The following is a 17,727-nucleotide window of genomic DNA, read 5'->3' as shown; positions in this document are numbered from 1 at the left end:
GCGCTCGCACCTTACACAGCTCCTTCCTTCTCACCTTCAGATGTCGTCCCGAATCCGGGCTGGACAACGGATCGCTGCACTCGCGTCCTTCAGCGGCAATCGCAGGGAGAGGACTTTCCTCTTATCCCCCATCCCGCCCCCCCCCGTCCCTCCCCCCGGCCTCGCCCCCCCCAACCTGGATAGCGAGAGCAGAGATTCTTCTCCGGCCACAGTAAATCCGAGGCAAAGCAAGAGGGAGGAGAAAGTCTTCTCCCTCCCTGTCTTCTTCCTTGCCTCTCTAACTCGTTCCAGGACCTAGGGAATGAGAGGGGATCTCCGGGAAGGACTCAGAACAGAAGATGCAGAACGCTCTCCCACACCCTCCCCCTTTTGCAGGAAGCCGTGGTTGCAGAGATTTCCCCTGGCACACACACTGACTCCCGAGGAGAGGCAAGGAACCCATTGCAAAATGCAACAGCGGGCTAGCAGCCACTCCTCCTTCCCCCCACGGCAAAGCCCAAGGACACCTGGTTGCTGGAGACAGCCGGGGATGGGGTGGGGGACACGCGGGCGGACACACGCACCCCTCCGCGGGCATCGGAGAGCGCTACCGGCCTGCTCGGCGGCGAGCACCGAGGGGCGAGGGCGGCGCAGGGAAGGGGCGGGGGAGCCGGAGGCAGGGGGAGGGAGAGAGTCCAGCTCCCGCAACGAGGGGAGGAGGAAGGAGGGACCGTGTCGGTGGGATGGTCCGGAAATGCTGTGATAAAAAGAGGGGCGCGGGGGAAAAGTAGGGAGAAGGTGTGGAGTCGTTCCTTCTCCCCCGCTCCGCGCCCGCAACTTCCCCGGCAACCCTCGGGCACACGGGCGCCGGCCGGAGCCCGCGGGAGACGAGAGGAGCCGCAGCAGCCGGCACCTGCCGCAGCCACCTGCCCCGGCCCGGCCCGGCTCCGCACAGCGCCGGCCGCCCAGCGAGGTATCGGCGCCGGGGCGGGCGGGCCGTGCCAAGCCGGGAAGGGCAGAGAGGAGAGGCGGGGTGCGGGCACACAGAGACGGGCACAGCTCTTGTCCCTGCAGGTGCTGGCACGGCCGTGACCCGGTGCCGAAGTCGGGCGGGGGGTGGGATGCAGCAGCCGGAGCTGTGCCGCACCTGGGGCCGGCCGGTCTCAACCTTGAGCCGTCCCGGCTCACCCTGAGGAGGTGCAGCCCTCCCTGGCATTGCGCTGGGGGCTTTCCAAGGGGTTCCGGCGGGGGACTTTCCATCCCGCCACCCGGACTGCATCCGCATCCTGATCGCCCAGCATCCCCCGCTGGTTCTCCGGGCACTTGCAGGGCGCTTCACCTTCAAATGCCCCCTCGGCGGTCCCGGGCGGACCTGCCACCTCGGAGCAAACCCTCTGAAAACCGAGAGGGCGAGAAGCAGGCGGGGAAACGAGAAAGTTCAAAGGTTTAACTCCTTCTTGCCCGTCCGCAGATAACAGGCCATGAAAGGGGACCGCATTGTCCTCCGCACTTGCTGCGGGGCACTTGTCCAGTCTGGGGGAGCCGCCGTGTATCCCCGACTCCTCCCAGCCGCTGCCCGCTCGCCAACATGCAGCTCTGCCCCTCGGGTGCCCTGTCGTGCAAAGCAGGGTCTGAAAGGATGGAGGGCTGGAAACTTGTCTGCACTCAGACAAAGGGAGGAAGACTGTGGGGAGAGAGCTGAGGAAGATCAGGCATTAGCTTTTTCTTCTCTTAGAGATACTATTCCTGTTTTGATTGTGCCTCTTTGCAGGCTGCCTTCCAAGGATTCCCGTTCTCTGTGCATGTGAGGTGTGAAGGTGGGCAGGACCCCAAGCAACAAATCATGGATTTTGTTATGAAACAAGCTCTAGGAGGTAAGTGTGATTGGCAAACAAGGGGCCACTACCCCTCCCCTTTGCACCCTGAAAGAGAGGGGATGGTCTACTGTCGTAGGTCTGCACCTGGAATAGCTTATTGAGGACTTGGAACAGTATACCTGTCACTGATTCGTGATCCCGGAGTGGAGCGTTTGGAGAGTCTGAGCAGGAGAGGGCAGCAACAAGCAGAGACGACAGCCCCAAGTCAGAAGAGCGACCTCCCACAAAGGGTGTGCTGGCCCTAATTGGCATGACCCAGGGCCAGCACCTGGATGCATATCCTGCTGTGCAGTGTGCAAGTCTTGATTTGCTTCATGCCATGTCACAGAGGCAGTTATTATAAAGGAAGAAGACTGGTTTAGGCAGAGGAAGCCCAAAGAGTGACATTTTGTCTACATATGTAAGCCTTCTTTCATCTTTCCCCCAAAGACTGGCCAAATCCTGAGCAAAAAATGCCCAGTGCAGAAATTTGTGTCTCTGATATTTTGAGAGTTAATTTTAGTAAGAACACTACCACAATAAGGATGGAAATGATAATAAAGTATTCCTACACACTTTACCTGGATTTAAGGCCAATCTTCTATGGGTTTCTGTACATTAGCTTATGTGTGTGAGGAATTGTTTTAACCTAATGGTGTGAAATAGAAAAATTAGGGATGTGTGTAGGAGAAATTGAAAACACTGAACAAATATTTGGGAATGATGTTCCTTTATTCTGCCACAGTTACTTTCTAGGCTGCTTGATCTGGACATTTGGTCTGAGCAATGATCTAAGCATCACTGAGATGATGTTGGATGCTGCTGGGGACTGAAATATTGGCCTCAGAGGAAGTTGATAATTCTCTCTTGTATTCTATCTCATGTGTGCATTTTTCATTCTTTTTTCTTTGAAGAAACTGTAGAATCATGAGGCCGTGTAAATGTTTAATGTGTAGTGATATTGATATCATATACAACTTCAACATTTACTGCAGGACTCTATCCCATGACTTGGAAATAATGTTTTAATCTCTAAAAGTGGTGGGTGTTCTTCACCAGAGCAGCAAGATTTTCACAGTTAAGAACAGAGGAAACAACCAAAGTTTTAGTTGGGGTATTTTGAATAGGGAGATCAAACTGGAGAAGAAAGGGACTGATTTGTTTGCACAAAATAGTGAGGTATGAAGACATGTATGTGAGAAGGTAGCGGTTTGTGTGGTAGCAGTGCTGTGTTTCATTTCACTCTTCAGTGCCCGTTTTGAAGGGAATTAGTGTTAAGATGTGAAGGCTTTTCACTGTTTGCTGTAGTGCAAGGTTGCTTGAGCAGAATTGAACTAATGTACTTGCAAACTGGAGATACAGCCACTACAGCTGGAGATCCATGAATCCAGTAAAGGGAAATAACTGCTTACAGACTGCAGTTAAAGGTGGGGGCAGGCGGGCTGCAGCAAAGGAATAACATCTATGATGGCTGCTTTCTTCTGCAGCTTGGTGACTTAACATGAGTTGGAAGCACTGTCTGCCTGTGCTTAACACCATTCACCCTGGGCAGACCTTCATTCTAACAAGATGTTGCATGCCAAGGTCAGGATTTGTATGATAATAGGACTTTCTGAGAAGGTAAATTCAAAAAGCATCTTTTAGTGAAGTCTGAGCTCCTGATGTCTGTTAAGATGCTGTCCAGGGCACCAGCTCTTTGCCAGATGATTTAATGTGTCTGGAACTTACCCACTTACTCAATAAAGGAGAAGTCTCTGCAGAGTGGTAAAATCCAGGAAATGCTAATTCATTAAGCAGAGTCCTATTTTTAAATTACAAATAGTTTCAATAAGATAATACAAGATCTCCCAGAGCGAATATAATACTGAAAATAGAGGTGGTTTTGGACACTGGTTTCTCCGTGGAGTTAAAGCCCAAGCTGATGCAAATCGTCCAAGTTGGCCAGACTGGCACAGCAAACTAAGGTCTAAAGGTTATAGTTTGCTCCTTTAGTTTTGAGGCCAGAACCCTTTCTGTTTGCCAGTTCTGATATCCAAAGGGAGATTTACTTAAGGGTTGGACTCAATGATCCTTCTGGGTCCCTTCCAGCTCAGAATAATCTGTGAATTGTGTCCACAAGGATGGTCAAACTGAGCAGAGCAGTTGATAGGCTTGCTTTGGGTAGGATATGTGGTCTGATCTGCTAGTGATCATTTTTATTATCCTCACTTTCTGGGAGGTCTTTGGGTGGATTTCATAGCTCTTTGATTTTAGTTTAATATGGCTTTTCCCAGAACACCTCTGAATTCATTCTTCTGTTTGATAGGATTTTTTGAATGGTGTGAAAGTTCTTATACCATTCTCATAATCTCTTATGGCATTCTGGGAAGAAAGAAAAAAAATACTGCAATTTTGTCATTAGGTCCCCTCTAATTTACACAGAATCTGACCTGCTGTAGATTCTGCTTGTTGAACACCTACAGCTAAGGTAGCTTAACCTTTCAGCTATCTCAGATGGTGAAAGTTCACCATCTGAGGGCCAGTTGGATGTCCTTGACAGAGCATAATGGTTATGTAATTTTCATAAGTAATTTTTTCTTCACAGCGTACAGCCCTAAAATGAAGCTTAGGCCAGACCTTTTGATAGCTAAGAGCCTGGAAATCTATTTGCAGGTGGTTGCTTTTGACCTTTCTCTAGTGTACAGGATTATGCAGGTCTCTGAAGCATGTGAGGAGTTTGGAACCAGGTTTTGTTTTTGGGAGTGGTCAAATAAAGTACTGATAGAAAAACATCATTCTCCTACCTCCTCACTCACCTTATTGAGAGGGACGAGGCCTCCCTCTGCTAATTAGCAGTAGCACTAACCTTAGCAGAATGCTTCTGTGGGAGTTTTGCCATTGCCTTTGAAGCAAACTTTGAAGATATTAGTCTTGTCTCTAATGGCTTAGAATGATCAGATTTGCTTTTCCTTGGAGTTTTGCCCATAGGGGATGAAGGCAATGAGTTGCTTTGAAGGGTAGGTGAGCTAAATTCACAGCCAAGGAAAGGCAGTTATGTGGTGACAAGTTGCTTTGTTTGAAGGTTTGATGAGAGTATTTAGGTTTTGTGAAATCAGTTTGACAGTTACTGTATTGCTGAGGTAGAATGTGTCCTTTCCTGGTCTTGTTGTTAAAAGAGGGTGTGCAGAAGTCTGCTGTGTCTGTGCAGTGGAAGGTCATCCTCTGCTGTGCCAGCACTGGGATTTTGCTGCTGTGTTGGCAGCAGGGTTTCTGCCTGAAGGTTGACCAGCTTGAAATGTGTCTTTTTAAATCCATGGCCTCTTCATGGCAAAATCCTTGACCCTTTCATTAGCAAGAGAGTGAGCATTAGCAGTGGGGACTGTGGTCCAGGAAAAACAGTACAAAATAGTAGGTTATGCAGCTGGTTTCCTTCTGTAGTTTTTTTTTTTTTTCCTTTTTGTGCTTCTCAGACCTTTCAACACCCTATATGGAAATCACACTATTTATTGTCTGACAGTGACAGAAGCCATGGAGAAGTAATGTTCCTTATTAGCTGTGTAAAATGAGAAGAAAGTAGCAAGACGTTAAAGGCTTAAAATTGCTGCTTCTTCTCCCACATAAGTAACAGTAAGGAAATATTTTGTACCTCTGACCCTGCTACATCACAGACATAGACAGAGGTGTGGAGCCAGGGTGATTTGTCACTTTGCTGTTCCTGTGACAGTTATTTAAATGAAGACAATCAGAATAATTTCATGACTATATTTTACATTAGAAGTGCTCTTTGCCAAGCCAGGTCACAGCTGGGCTAGTGTTATAATGACCAATGTGTATGGTTTCCCAGGAGAGAGCAGGAACTGGAGGATCTGGAATGGGTCCTGAAGGAGTTTAGCTATAATACTTTTCACAGTGTATTTCTTATTTCTTGCTAAGTTTGAGTGAAAGCAAATTGTGCACAAACAACTGACTCCCATGTTGTACTACACTGTATCACTTCCTCTGTCACTGCCGGCTTGGACAAGTAGGGAAACTGGTTTGAAATAAAAGACAAGGAACTTCATGAAGATATTCTGGGTGTAATTCTGTTACTGGGTGATTTGAGGGCCAGGGTCTGAGATATTTTCTTATGAAAATGAAAAATGGAAACCTATGGAAAGTGAGGAGAATTTACTGGAATGTTGGATCATGATGTGTTTGAAGAGAGAGAGATTTCCTGCTGCAGAAAGCAACATTCTGCAGACCAGAATTTTGTGAAATTGTGGTATACAAAGTAGCTTTAAATATGATGTTGCACAGAGTCCTTTTAATGTGCTACTTTTATTGCCATGAATGGGAGAAATGGCACAAACTGGATGGTAAAAGGTTGGAATGTCTGCCTTAAATATTGAATTTTTTTAATGTCAGCCTGTGGATAAATTATGCAAATCCTCTCACATGTAGCTGTGCATATGAATAGTACTGTATAAATTTCTTCTTCATGCTTCCAGCATCCCTTGAATTCATAGTGGAGTGCAACTGCAATAGGAGGAAGGGTGGTACATCTGAGTTTCTGGATATTCACTATGATAGATAATACAGGCATGATTTACTGATTTATTGGCAGTTTAGAGTGGGGACTTCTGCTTCCCATCTGCTTCTTCTGTCAAGAATCAGTGGACACTTTTTTTGGTTCAGAAGGATTCTTAAAATACTGTAGGGCACAAGACAAATGCAACCAGATTGCCATCTGTAACATGCCAGCAGTGGGGCATTTCCTACTTCAGGTCCCTTACAGAACCTTGTTTCAACTGGGTGTATCACAAAACACAGACCAGAGGGAGTCCCCTTGTTCTTGAAGACAAACAGAGATCCAAGCCCTCATGAAGATAATGGGATTTAAGTCACTGTGTGACTTAAGCTCTGAAAGAGCAGCTCCTGTGCTAAGCTTACATGAGTGAAGATGTGAGGGTGTGTGAATGCCAGATAAGTCTGAATGAAAACCACACTAGTGTTCAACATCTTAGCAGTGACCTTTTGTATATTCTACTGCTGCATTTGCCTGACTTTAGTAGCTTGTGAAGTGAGGATTAAGTCCTTAATTTTTCCTGCAGAAGTTAGCAAGATTGAGTGCAGTCAAAGGCAATACACTTCAGGGTGGAACACAGGGGTTTCTGTGTTCTCCTTCTCCAACTCACTCTCTTGTTTCTCACATTTCCACTTCTCTGATGAGCCCCTGTGCTGCACTGGGACCTCATGCATCAACTAGGCTGTGCTCCACTGCTCATGTTAAAGTGTGAAGTTCCGGAGCAGGGCAGAAACTGTAATACAAAAGTGCAAGTTCTAATGCTAACAAATAGTGCTGGTATTGACTTCTGAGGTCGCTTTTGTCTGTAATCCTTGAAACATTTAACGCATGAGGTCTTTCATTTTGCAGTCAGATGCATCCAAATTACAAAGACTGGAGAATCGGACCAGAGACATGAGATCTCAAGACCACTGTAGCATGTGGTAGATGTTGGGAGGCCACTTACTTTCATTCTCAGATAACTTCCACCTCTGTTGCGTATAATTCTGGGCCCCACAAATTAAAAATAGTTTTAAAAGCATTGAATACATCCAGAGGAGGGCAAAAACTTTGGTGAAAAGGCTGGAATGAATGTCTTCTGAGCAGTGGCTAAGGACCTGGGTTTTCTCTTTTGGAGAAAAGGAGGCAGAGGGGTCACCTCATTGCTCTCTACAGCTTTTTGAAGAGAGGAAGTGGGGAGGGAGGTGCTGATCCCTTCTTCTTGGGATCCAGTGATAGGAGGCAGGAACCTGGGGTAGGCGGCATACATTTTTCACAAGGAATAGTATTTAAAGTGTTTCTTTCCCCTAATGTAAACTGGTGGCAAAGACATTTTCTTTGAGAAATTTGTTTAAGTTGCAAGATGCCTTCCAAGGAAGCAAATGGTTGCTGTTGAGAGGATACCAGAGAAACAACTACAGTGATGGTCAGCTGATTTATTGTATCCATGATCCAAACCAGGAGATGAAAAACTGACCCGGTGCATTTTCCCTGTTCTTTTCTGGAGAAAGCTTCCTTTTATATTTGCTTGCCTCTGTTTGGCCTGTTGCTGTTGGAATCACACAAAGCTTTCCCTCCTGTCTGCTAGGATTTTTCTTATGTTTGTCTTACTTGCAAGCAGGCACTGTGAGCAGTGTGCTAATTGAAGTATCCTTGGAGGAAATGTGCAACCTTCAGCTGGTTGTAGAGGTGGGCCACAAAGAGCTTAACTAAGATTTGTGCTGCAGGCTATCTGCTTGTCAAAAGCCCGCTTGGAGTGGAGTGACATGGATAACCAGAAAGTTTTCTCTCCTGGAGAGGGAGAAATAACGAAATTTCACATATGTTAAGTAGTCTGTCTAGAATTTATACATGGCAGAAAAAAGGATTCTTCTCCTTTGTTTTTCTGTCCACTTGAAGGAAGGTCTGCATGCTTTTGATTTTAATATCTGTTGCTGTATACCTGCATCTTTCTGACTTTTCTCTTTCTTTACCTTCCATAATAGAAGCAAAGTGGTGGTTTCTTGCCAGCTGTAGGGTTTTGGCGCAAATAGGATTTGTCAGTGCTGAAATTTTAGCCTGCATTGCATAGGAAATACTGTCTGCAGCAGTGGATTTGGATTTGGGCAGGAGCCTAATGGATGATGTATTACAGTTACTGAGATCTTCCTGGTGAAATGGGATGCTCCAAATATAAGCTACTGGCTTGCATTTGTGTTGGTTCTTAAGGAGAGGGAAGTTCAGGATGTAGTTCAGCTGTTAGCTGTGGAGATCTACTCACTTGCTCATGTGCTGGCAAAAGCACAGACATAAGAGAATACTAATGTCTATGAAGGCTGATGTACATAGAAGGGCTTTCTTCTCTGACTAGAAGGGTAAGGTTTGAATTCATATAGCTGTGAAATGAAATCTATGAAGGCTGCCTGGGTGTTGAAGTCTTGCTGAGTGAAGTCAAGACTGTATGGTCTGTATTTGTCAGCACTGCAGTAAGTGCAGGGCTCCAAAATCTCTGAATAACCTCTGCAGACACTCCACTAAGGGAAGACAGGCATCCTGCCATTACAGGAATGAGAATGTCTCTTTCATGCTGGGGCACCCCCCAAAGGCAACAGCAAAAAAATCCACCCTCAAAACAAGATGATCTCACAGGAAATTTCATGTGGCAATTGAATGGAGATGAGAAGTCCTCCAGCAGTGTTTGAAATCTGCCAAATTGCTGAGGAAGCCTGGAAGAGAAGTGGTAATAAACAGGGGAGGCTGGCAGAAAGAAAGGGACAGGTCTGTAGTGTTTTGCCACTGGCTTGTCTCGTATTAGAGGGCTGCATGCAAAAGACATGTTCTTCTGTTTCATGGCCAAGGTCCCTTCTCTGAACTTTATGTGATAGTGTTCAGACAACAGAGAGAATAGACATTGATGCAGAGAGTCAGACACAAATACAGGCTCTAGTGTTACCTGGGGTGAGAATTCATAGTTTTTCAGGCCATTGGAGAGAGGATATGGTTCATGAAGTGGTAACTGGCTAGCCCATCAAAGCTGCAGAGTTTCTATGCCCACTTCCAATGGCTGTAAAGACCCTCAGCAGCATCCTGAATGCTCTTCCAGATTATGTGTCTCTTGTCTATGCTTCTCTTTCAGTGGTGGGGCAGAAAGTACTCTGCCTTAGCATTGGATGGTCTTCTTTGAGGTGAGGCTGCACCTCTGCGCTGCCTTTGTGTATTCATTCCATGTGCTGAAATCAATTGCTTGAACAAGGCAACACAGCACCTTAAACATTTGCTAACTTACTGCTTTGAGCACTTTTTCTGCTTGCCATCATACTTTCTCACGTACAGTCTGATTGTGAGAGCTTGGAATAGTCAGTTATGTTTCTCTCAGGTTAGTTTTGGGTCTGGAGTACGTGTCTCAGGATGTAGAACATTGCTGAGAAGGCTGAAAATTTCAACTGATCGCTGAACAGATGCTCATGTGGTTTGCTAAAGAGTAACAGTTGCAATTACAGACATGGCCAAGGCTACTAGTGGTCTATCACTGATACAAATCACAGTGCATATCAGAAACAAAATACTTCAAACAAATTGTGTCTCTCTGCTGCAGACAAATTGACAACCGCCCTGTGCAATTTGAGGATTGTTTTTTTGTTCCACTCTCTCCTGTATTTTTAAATGAGCTGTTTTTGAGTTGGGTGGATGCTGTCACTGCAGAAGTGCATTAATACAAACAACAAATTTAATCTGCTGACTTAGTGCATCTTTTTGCAATTTGAATTTGTCATTACCTACAAGAATGAATCTGCTTAGTAGCTGCTTACATTTTTGCATCATTATTTGAGTCTCGTGGCTTATTTGCAATGATACTGACCTTGAAGGAATGTCAAACATACAACAACATAAGCATAAATTTGGGATTCAAATGTCTGTGAATTACCTTCTGTGGAAAATAAGGGAAGAAACAAACAAAAAAAAATACAAGTGAGGAATGATGGAGCTGTTTTGATAACTTCAGTCTCCTGAGAGAATTAGAGCAGTGAAGGGGAAGGCAGACAACAATTAAAGGAAAAAGGATGGGAAAGAAATGTGTGTCAATGCCTGTGATGACAAATAGTTGAACTGCCATTTCTCTGTGTCCCTGGCTCTATCTCATTTTTTTTGCTTTTGCTGGTGAGCTCAGGCAAATTTGACCAGCAGAAAAGACATTTGAACCTTCTGTAGACGATAACTGAGTGTGAGATGGTTGTCTCAATTGCTGGCCTTGTCTATGGGAGAACCCTGGGTGTGCTTGGGAAGGTCACTTGATCTCTGTGTTAAATGGTGTCTTTCCCAGTCTCCTTGCATAGAAAGCATTACAGGACACCATTATCCCAGGAAAACAACAGACTCAACTAGACACATGCTCAGCTCTGAGAACTGCCCTTGCCTTCATGGGAAGTGAACACTATTCTTCTGTCCTTCTATCACTCCTTCTGCTTCTTAGTGCTAGACAGAGCTGAACTTCTGGACTTAATAGACTTGAAAATTTGTCCTTGACTTGATATTGGCAATGAAACTTTCTTGCTGTTTCTACTTCACTGCCATGGTGTTACTGAGTATAGTGTGAAACTTTCTGCACACTGCGTGAAGGGGCTGGAATTGGATGGGATTGCCTGGCCTCTGTTCCAGTGCCAGTCCTAGGTGTGTCTGACTCTTTCATTCTTTGAAAATGCATATATTAATCAAAATCTTAATTTGCAAGGGGAGTTTGGAAAGGTTTTACTAAGTCTGTGTTGATTTTTGTTTTTAATAAAAAGCTTTTAAACACCTAAGTTTGTTTTTTTTTTTCTCAGCAATCAAGTAAAAAAGACATCTTGCAAGCATGAAAGACTACCTGAGACTAAGACATCATGTCCAAACCAATGTATTTTTTAATCTCTGGCAGTTATTTACTTTATGTTGAAGTTAAGTTTATGCATGCGACTCTTCCTTGAGTCTGAGTGAAGTGTTTTGCTCTTTGTGAATTAGATTTCTCTTTGTAGTTTCCTTCAGATTTTTTAAATCCAGATTTAAAAAGAATCCTGAACAGAATACAAGTAAGTAAAAAAATTGAAGAGAAGGAGAAAGTACTCAGCGATTTTGCCTATATATGTGTATAGTTCCTCCTCTATACAGTTGTAGCTGGAATAAAAGTGATTGGAATGATATTTAGAAAAAATCTTAATTTCATTAGAAACAGATGAGTATTTTTAAATTTTGATTTGTGTTTTTGTTTGTTTGTTTGTTTGTTTGAATTCAGTGTATTTAAAAATTTTCTTGACAAGTGCATCTTTCACTTCTGTATTTTCCTTTAAATATCAGAGGTTTCTGTTCCACGTCACCCAGGCTGCAATAAGACAAGATTAAAAGGTGCATGAAAGGAAATTTATAATTACATGGAGATAGATTAAAGTGCTGAGGAAAAAGGTTAAGCAGGGACACCGCTACTCCTCTAAATACATGAGAGAGGTGAACACTGCAGTGAAGGAAGAACTACTTAATGTGAGGGACAATATTGGTAAAAGGATAATGTGAATAAATTGGCCATGAGCATCCTTGAGTTGGTAATTAGTGTCGCTTGACTTGTGGGAGAGAAGAGAGGTGCTCTCTCTGGGAAATCCTCCTGCTGCAGCGAGCAGGAAGAAATGGAAACTGAGTCTTGGGTGCATTTGCAATAATTGTACCTGCTCAGAGAGGTACGGCCAGTGAGGCAGGAAATAATTATTGGTCCTGAGTGCCTCAATAGGGAGTTCATGTCTTTGAGTCTTCACTTGTAACATTGTCCATAATAACAGAATTTACCTAAAAAGTGGTTTAGTTTTTACACTAAATTTTGTTTTTTTCCAGTCTGTGATGACATCTAATGGTGTTAGAATGCAAACCTAGCTTAGTAGGAACCAGCATTGTGTTCCTCTAGGGGAATTAGTTACGGAGCTGTGGTAAATTTTCCCTTTTCTGAAATCATTTTAGCCCCTTTTTGTTTGTATAACAGAAGAGGTCTGCCAGCTATATTATGTCCATGCTCATGGATGATTTGAAATCAGCTTTTGGATTCGGATTAAAAGTAATTTTATTTCAAAGAACTTGGTGGATTTACAAATTAATTTCTAGAAAAGATGACTATACTGGATGTCTTTCCAGCTGTGATCTTTCAGCCCAGGTAAGAATTTTGAGTTTCATATTACAAGCATAGCTTGAAATTCCCTCCATGGTGACTTCTACCTGCAATTTACATGGAAACAGCTATTTTTAATGGATTTGGTAATGATGGTTTTATACTTCTGTTGAGATGAAAGTAATTTAAGAATTAGGTGTTTCTCTGGGACGTCTCCCTGGTTTTTAACAGTTGCCTGAAAATAAGATGCTCCATCTTCCTCAGTATCAATATTTATTACTTTCCTGATTTTTAGACTCAGATATGCCCCATAGTTTGTCACCTGCTCTCTGCTATCTCAATATTCTAGATTCAGGCTCACATTACAGTATGGCTTAGGCCATAATTCACTCTTACCTAGGCAGCAATTTCAGAGGGTGCCTTGGGCTCCTTCCCCATGGCTGATAACTTTTCAACCAAGTCTTCTTCAAATTGCCTGACTGTTTCAGGAGTGCCTACCCAACCAAAACCTTCAGCAAGGGCACACAGATGAGTGGTAGAAAGCCAGATCACTGCCCTCGCAAGATATTGGCTTCTGGAAGAGGATGAACGTGCCATCCCTTTCTTTGGATTGTGCATCTTCTTATATTGACAATGAACATTGTGCCAGGCAGAGATCCCACATCTCTCTGAGCACCATGTCAAGGTGTTGAACACCTTTTTTGGTCATGTGGCCTGAGATCCCCTGTTGAGGACAAAATGACTTGCCTCATGGCTGAGATGCTTGATTGAGACTTCTGGTTTTGTGTTTTGAATGTCGTCTGGTAGAACTTTACAGGTGGTACTCCTTCTGCCTGGTACTCAGCACCTCTGCTCCAAAACAGTTGCATGTGCTCCTGCTATGCAAGCAGATGCAATAACAGTTGCTTAAAATAGTTGGGTAAAAGGCATTCTCTCAACCACTACAACAAACAAGAATGTTCTGTTTCCATACAGGAAATTGAAGTCAAAGTGCAAAGTTTTGACTTTGCTTCACATAAGGAATCCTCTTCCTGGTTTAAGTGTAGAGTATGTCAGTTTCAATCCTGTTTTTACTCCAGTTGACTGTTGTGACCTGGCTGCCCTGAATTAACAACACCCCTTAATTTTTTCTCTCTGTTACAAGCTTCCTGTCTTATTGGTTCTTATGTAGTTATTTGTCTGTTTTTTATTTAGAGATCACTTTAGTGTACATTTTGCTTTGTATTGTAGAAGATCCTCCTATATTGGGTCATTTTTATGTGCTCAAAAATCAGTTCTAGCTAAAAAACAGTAGAACTAATCTAGCCCAACAGGGATGATCTCTGGGTGGCCAGGGAAACTCAGTGATGTATTCTATACAACATTGTCCTGAGCACTCACAGGCACCTCTTTGATACAGCATAATGTGATTTAGAAATTTCAGCTGGCTTCCTTGACAGATATCTGTCAATCTACAGCAGCTGAAGACTTGGCATTTTTATTAATTTCTTGCAGATGCAAATGAAATAATCAAAGGGGTTTTCTTCCTCTTAAAAACTCACAAAATTCCCCTCAAAATCTCTGGCTTGGAATATTTCTCATTTTAACACAGTCTGAAAAGAGTAAGTCAGATCCATCACCTTCATGTGCATGGAAGGGATATTTATGGCATGTTATTAGGGATGGTCTGGCTAACCTAGGGATGGTATTAGTTACATAAGATCTCAAACATACCTGAAGTGCAGCATGGATGCTGTGGAGTGAAGCAATTATCTATTTTGCTGTCTTCAGAACAGAGTGACCTAGATTCTTTCTTCTTTTTTTTTTTTTCCTCTTTTTCTTTTTTTTTCCCTCCGTTTTTCCTCACAGGGTGGCCCACTTAGTTGATTAAACTGCAACTCAATTATAACTGGTTATGTTACAGTTGGGAATAAAGCAGATGTAAAAAGAGTGGAGCTGATAAAGTAATTTATTTTTTGCCGTACTAGTTAGCTGTAAATTATGATTAGGATTAAGTGACAAACATTTGGTTTAGTAGGTTTTGGGTGACAGATATTTCACAGTAGCCTTGGCTGGTGGTATGGAATGCAAAAGTGATTATATGAAAAGGTGTACATTTAATGGCAAGAAAAAAAAAGGTTATAGTCTAGTTTATGAAAGATTTGAAATAAGCTTTAAATCCAAAAGAGGTCCACAGTCAGTAAATGCAAGGTCAGCATGGTTAATATTTTGTTTGAAGTGAATACATGAAACACATTGGCACTCTTGCATTATTTATAACTTTCATGCAGTGAAAATTCTCTGATAAATCATTAGAGGCATTAGGAGGGTAAATAAGTCATCCAGGTAGGAGGAGCTCCCATACTGCAATCTTTGGTGATAAAATAACCCTTTAAGTTAATGACAGCCATGTAGCATGTGGTTCCATGCTAAAAGCACTATAGTTAATAAAAACTGACATTGGCTTAGTGTTGTGTAAATTTCCTCATCTATTCTCTCCCCTCACTTAGGCCCAGGGAACAAACCAAAAGCAAATCTGTTCAGTGCAGGGTAACCTGAAAAGTAAAATTCCTCTTCCCATGAAGTTTAAAGAGGGAAATGATCCAATAAGAACCCATAAACCCTGAAGACATGTAGAATTAAATTTCTAGGCAAATATCTCTGGGGAGGTATCTGCAGCAGGGATGAAGTTGTGGTTAGAACCCAGCATCAGATTTATGCAGGGACTCCAGGTGCCAGGACCTTGGCTTGTCTCTTTGGGCTGGATGCTGTGTATGGCTTGTTGCTGTGTTATGGCACCACTGTTGCCTCCTGCACATTCAAGCATGATGACTTAACCAGGTGAAATAAAGTAATGGGAATTCTGCTGTTACTTCTGTCTCTGATAGTGGGGAAAGCTGATTCTGTAAATACATTTCTTGATGGCAGAACAGGGGAAGCCAACCCCTACCTCTTCTGAAAATCGCATTACCCAATTTAAGCTGCAGCGTCTTGCTACTCAGTTTTTGAAAGCCATCTCAGAGCTGGAGAGTTTGTTCTCTGCAGTATGAGGTGGCTGCTGTCCTTATCTGCCTGGATTCACATTTGGCTTCAGCAAAACAGGAAAGAAGTGTCCATCTATGGCAAAATCTTCTTTTCATATCTTGGACTGTAAGAACTTTCTCAGGGATCAGAGAAGAGCTGATGGACAAGGGCCTTTGGAAATCCTCCTTCTTGCATTTGTGCTGAACTTCCCTATGAGGAAGGAGTGGGCTAGTAAGGAAGCAGTATGCAGATATTCTGGGAGACAGTGTACAAGGCTGAGGACTGAGTTCATTGGTTATGACAAGGGCCAGATCTGCTCCAAGTACAGCTCATTTAGAGCAAAAGAGAAAGATCACATTGCTCCATCTTCAAATATTTTGTAAGAGTGAAGTGCTGTTCATTTTTGTAGGGCATTCTTAGTCTTTTGAGAGGGATTAATCAGAGATAGCATAGAATATAGTAGATAGTCATGTAATTTGAAGACCTTGAATGTTCTAGAAGGCCTTGTCTTAAAGATGGCTGACATCATGGAAAAGGCCACACTTAATTTCAAATGGTTGGAGTGCCAATTGAAATTTGAAAGTATCTGAGACGCACACATGATTTTGTATTCTTTTCTGTGCCTCTTCTTACCTGTGTTTTTATAGGGACTTCAATGGTTAATTTTCTTTCCTCTCAATAGCTGACAGGCACAGACATGGACCTTGGCTTGTCTTTTGGTCTCCTTTTTTTTTCCTTATACCAAGAGCTCTCATGTCAGAATGTTATCTCTTTGATTTTCTTTTGGGCTAAGATAGCACTGCAACCACTTAACGGGAGAGCTTAGGAACTGTCTCTTGAGATGTATCCACCAGGATCAGACTGTCTTTATCTAAAATGTGGTGCCTAACAGGAGGATCTAATTGGCATCACTTGTCTCAGGTACCTCAGGACTGCTGCAGTGTCCTGAGAAGTTACAGAGGGGTTTTGTTTGTTTAGTCATGCCCAGGGTCAAGAATGCTTTACATATTCCATATAAGAAAGATGGACAGGACTTGGACCTGATAATGCTTTCTTTCCTGTTTTCCTCACCGCACAAATTCCAATCTAGCTTCTCTCTGAAGGCACCCGGTGATTCATGTCCGTGTTATCACCCTGCACAGAGCCGTAAATCACCCTTGTCTACCTCCATGGCACTGTTGGGCATCCTTTTCTCATGTACTCCTTAGGAGCAGACACCCTTTAATGGTGCAGCTGGTGGGTGGTAACAGCATGAATCTACTGACATTTTGCTAATGGTATTTGTTACAGCTAGAGCTTCTGTCTGTGCTTCATAGAAATTCTGGGGATTATTCTTACCAGTGATTTGGTAAGATGGATCACAATGATGGAAGGAGGGAAGTGAAACCATAATTCTTATTTGAGGGCTCAGCTCTCCACTTACCCACCAATAAACCTGTTATCCTTTTTTGAACTGCTGCAACATTTTGCCTGCAAGGCATGTGTCTAGATTCTGATGCTTTCCAGTATCTGGAGCCAGGTGTTTGCTGAGCCCAGCAGGGGGGACAAAGACAGAGAAATGATAGCCATGAATTTGCACAGCTCACCAGTCTGGATTACAGGGCTAATATGCACATGGTGCTGCTGAAAGAGCTGTTGCAACTGCCAGTGAAGCATATGTGTAGGGGTTAATGTGCCGTGGGTATATCACTGACAATCTCTGAGTAGTTAAATTCAGTTCAGGGCTCAAGCACAGAGACCTAAGGTTCCCTATGTTCTGTAAAATGCTCCCTGTTCATGTTTGCCAACCTTTTAATTAGAGAACGAAATAGAGAAAGTCATAAGTGGTAACTGTCTTGAAATGCAAAATGCTCAGTAGAGCTTTATTTTAACAAGGTTCCTATTCCCAGTCTCTTTAACTACAAAGCCCTTATAAGGGAGTCAGCTCATGAATCAGTCTTCATTAAGATGTGTATTAAAATTGGCAGTAATTGCCCTCTAAAAAATAAGAAATAAATTGTGTTGGGTAGAACAGGATTTGTTCAGATATTTTTCTTCTCATTTAAATCTGGTTCCATGTCAAAACAAGCAGTGCACCTGGATAGTGAGATGAGAGAGGAGTACTGTCACAGTTTGTCAGCTCCATGGAGAAGCTGGCCTGACCTTGCAGCCTTGTTGCTTAAGGACAGAGAGCAAAATTCTTGTAATCAGCTGCTCAGAAACCTGGCTGACTTGAGCTGACTCTGGTCACAAGCATGGGCCAGTGTGGTAAATGAGAGAAATTGTCT

The 17,727-nt window shown here is 43.3% G+C and overlaps 1 protein-coding gene across 1 annotated transcript in view; it reads left to right on the top strand.

The window, feature by feature from the left end:
* The first annotated feature begins 746 nt into the window (after window positions 1–746).
* CPLX1 (complexin 1) overlaps window positions 747–17,727 on the top strand; it is a 113,334-nt gene continuing 96,353 nt past the window's right edge. Inside the window, exons 1-2 of the mRNA XM_064735155.1 lie at window positions 747–952; window positions 1,751–1,853. Coding sequence (XP_064591225.1) covers window positions 1,823–1,853 — 31 coding nt within the window. The 5' untranslated portion in view covers window positions 747–952; window positions 1,751–1,822. The remainder of the gene's footprint in view (window positions 953–1,750; window positions 1,854–17,727) is intronic.

The sequence above is a fragment of the Zonotrichia leucophrys genome, chromosome Z (genome assembly GCF_028769735.1).
Source record: "Zonotrichia leucophrys gambelii isolate GWCS_2022_RI chromosome Z, RI_Zleu_2.0, whole genome shotgun sequence".
In the NCBI taxonomy this organism is placed as follows: domain Eukaryota; kingdom Metazoa; phylum Chordata; class Aves; order Passeriformes; family Passerellidae; genus Zonotrichia; species Zonotrichia leucophrys.
The sequence above is the reverse complement of the archived record's forward strand: the minus strand, read 5'-3'. Positions and strand labels throughout refer to the sequence as shown.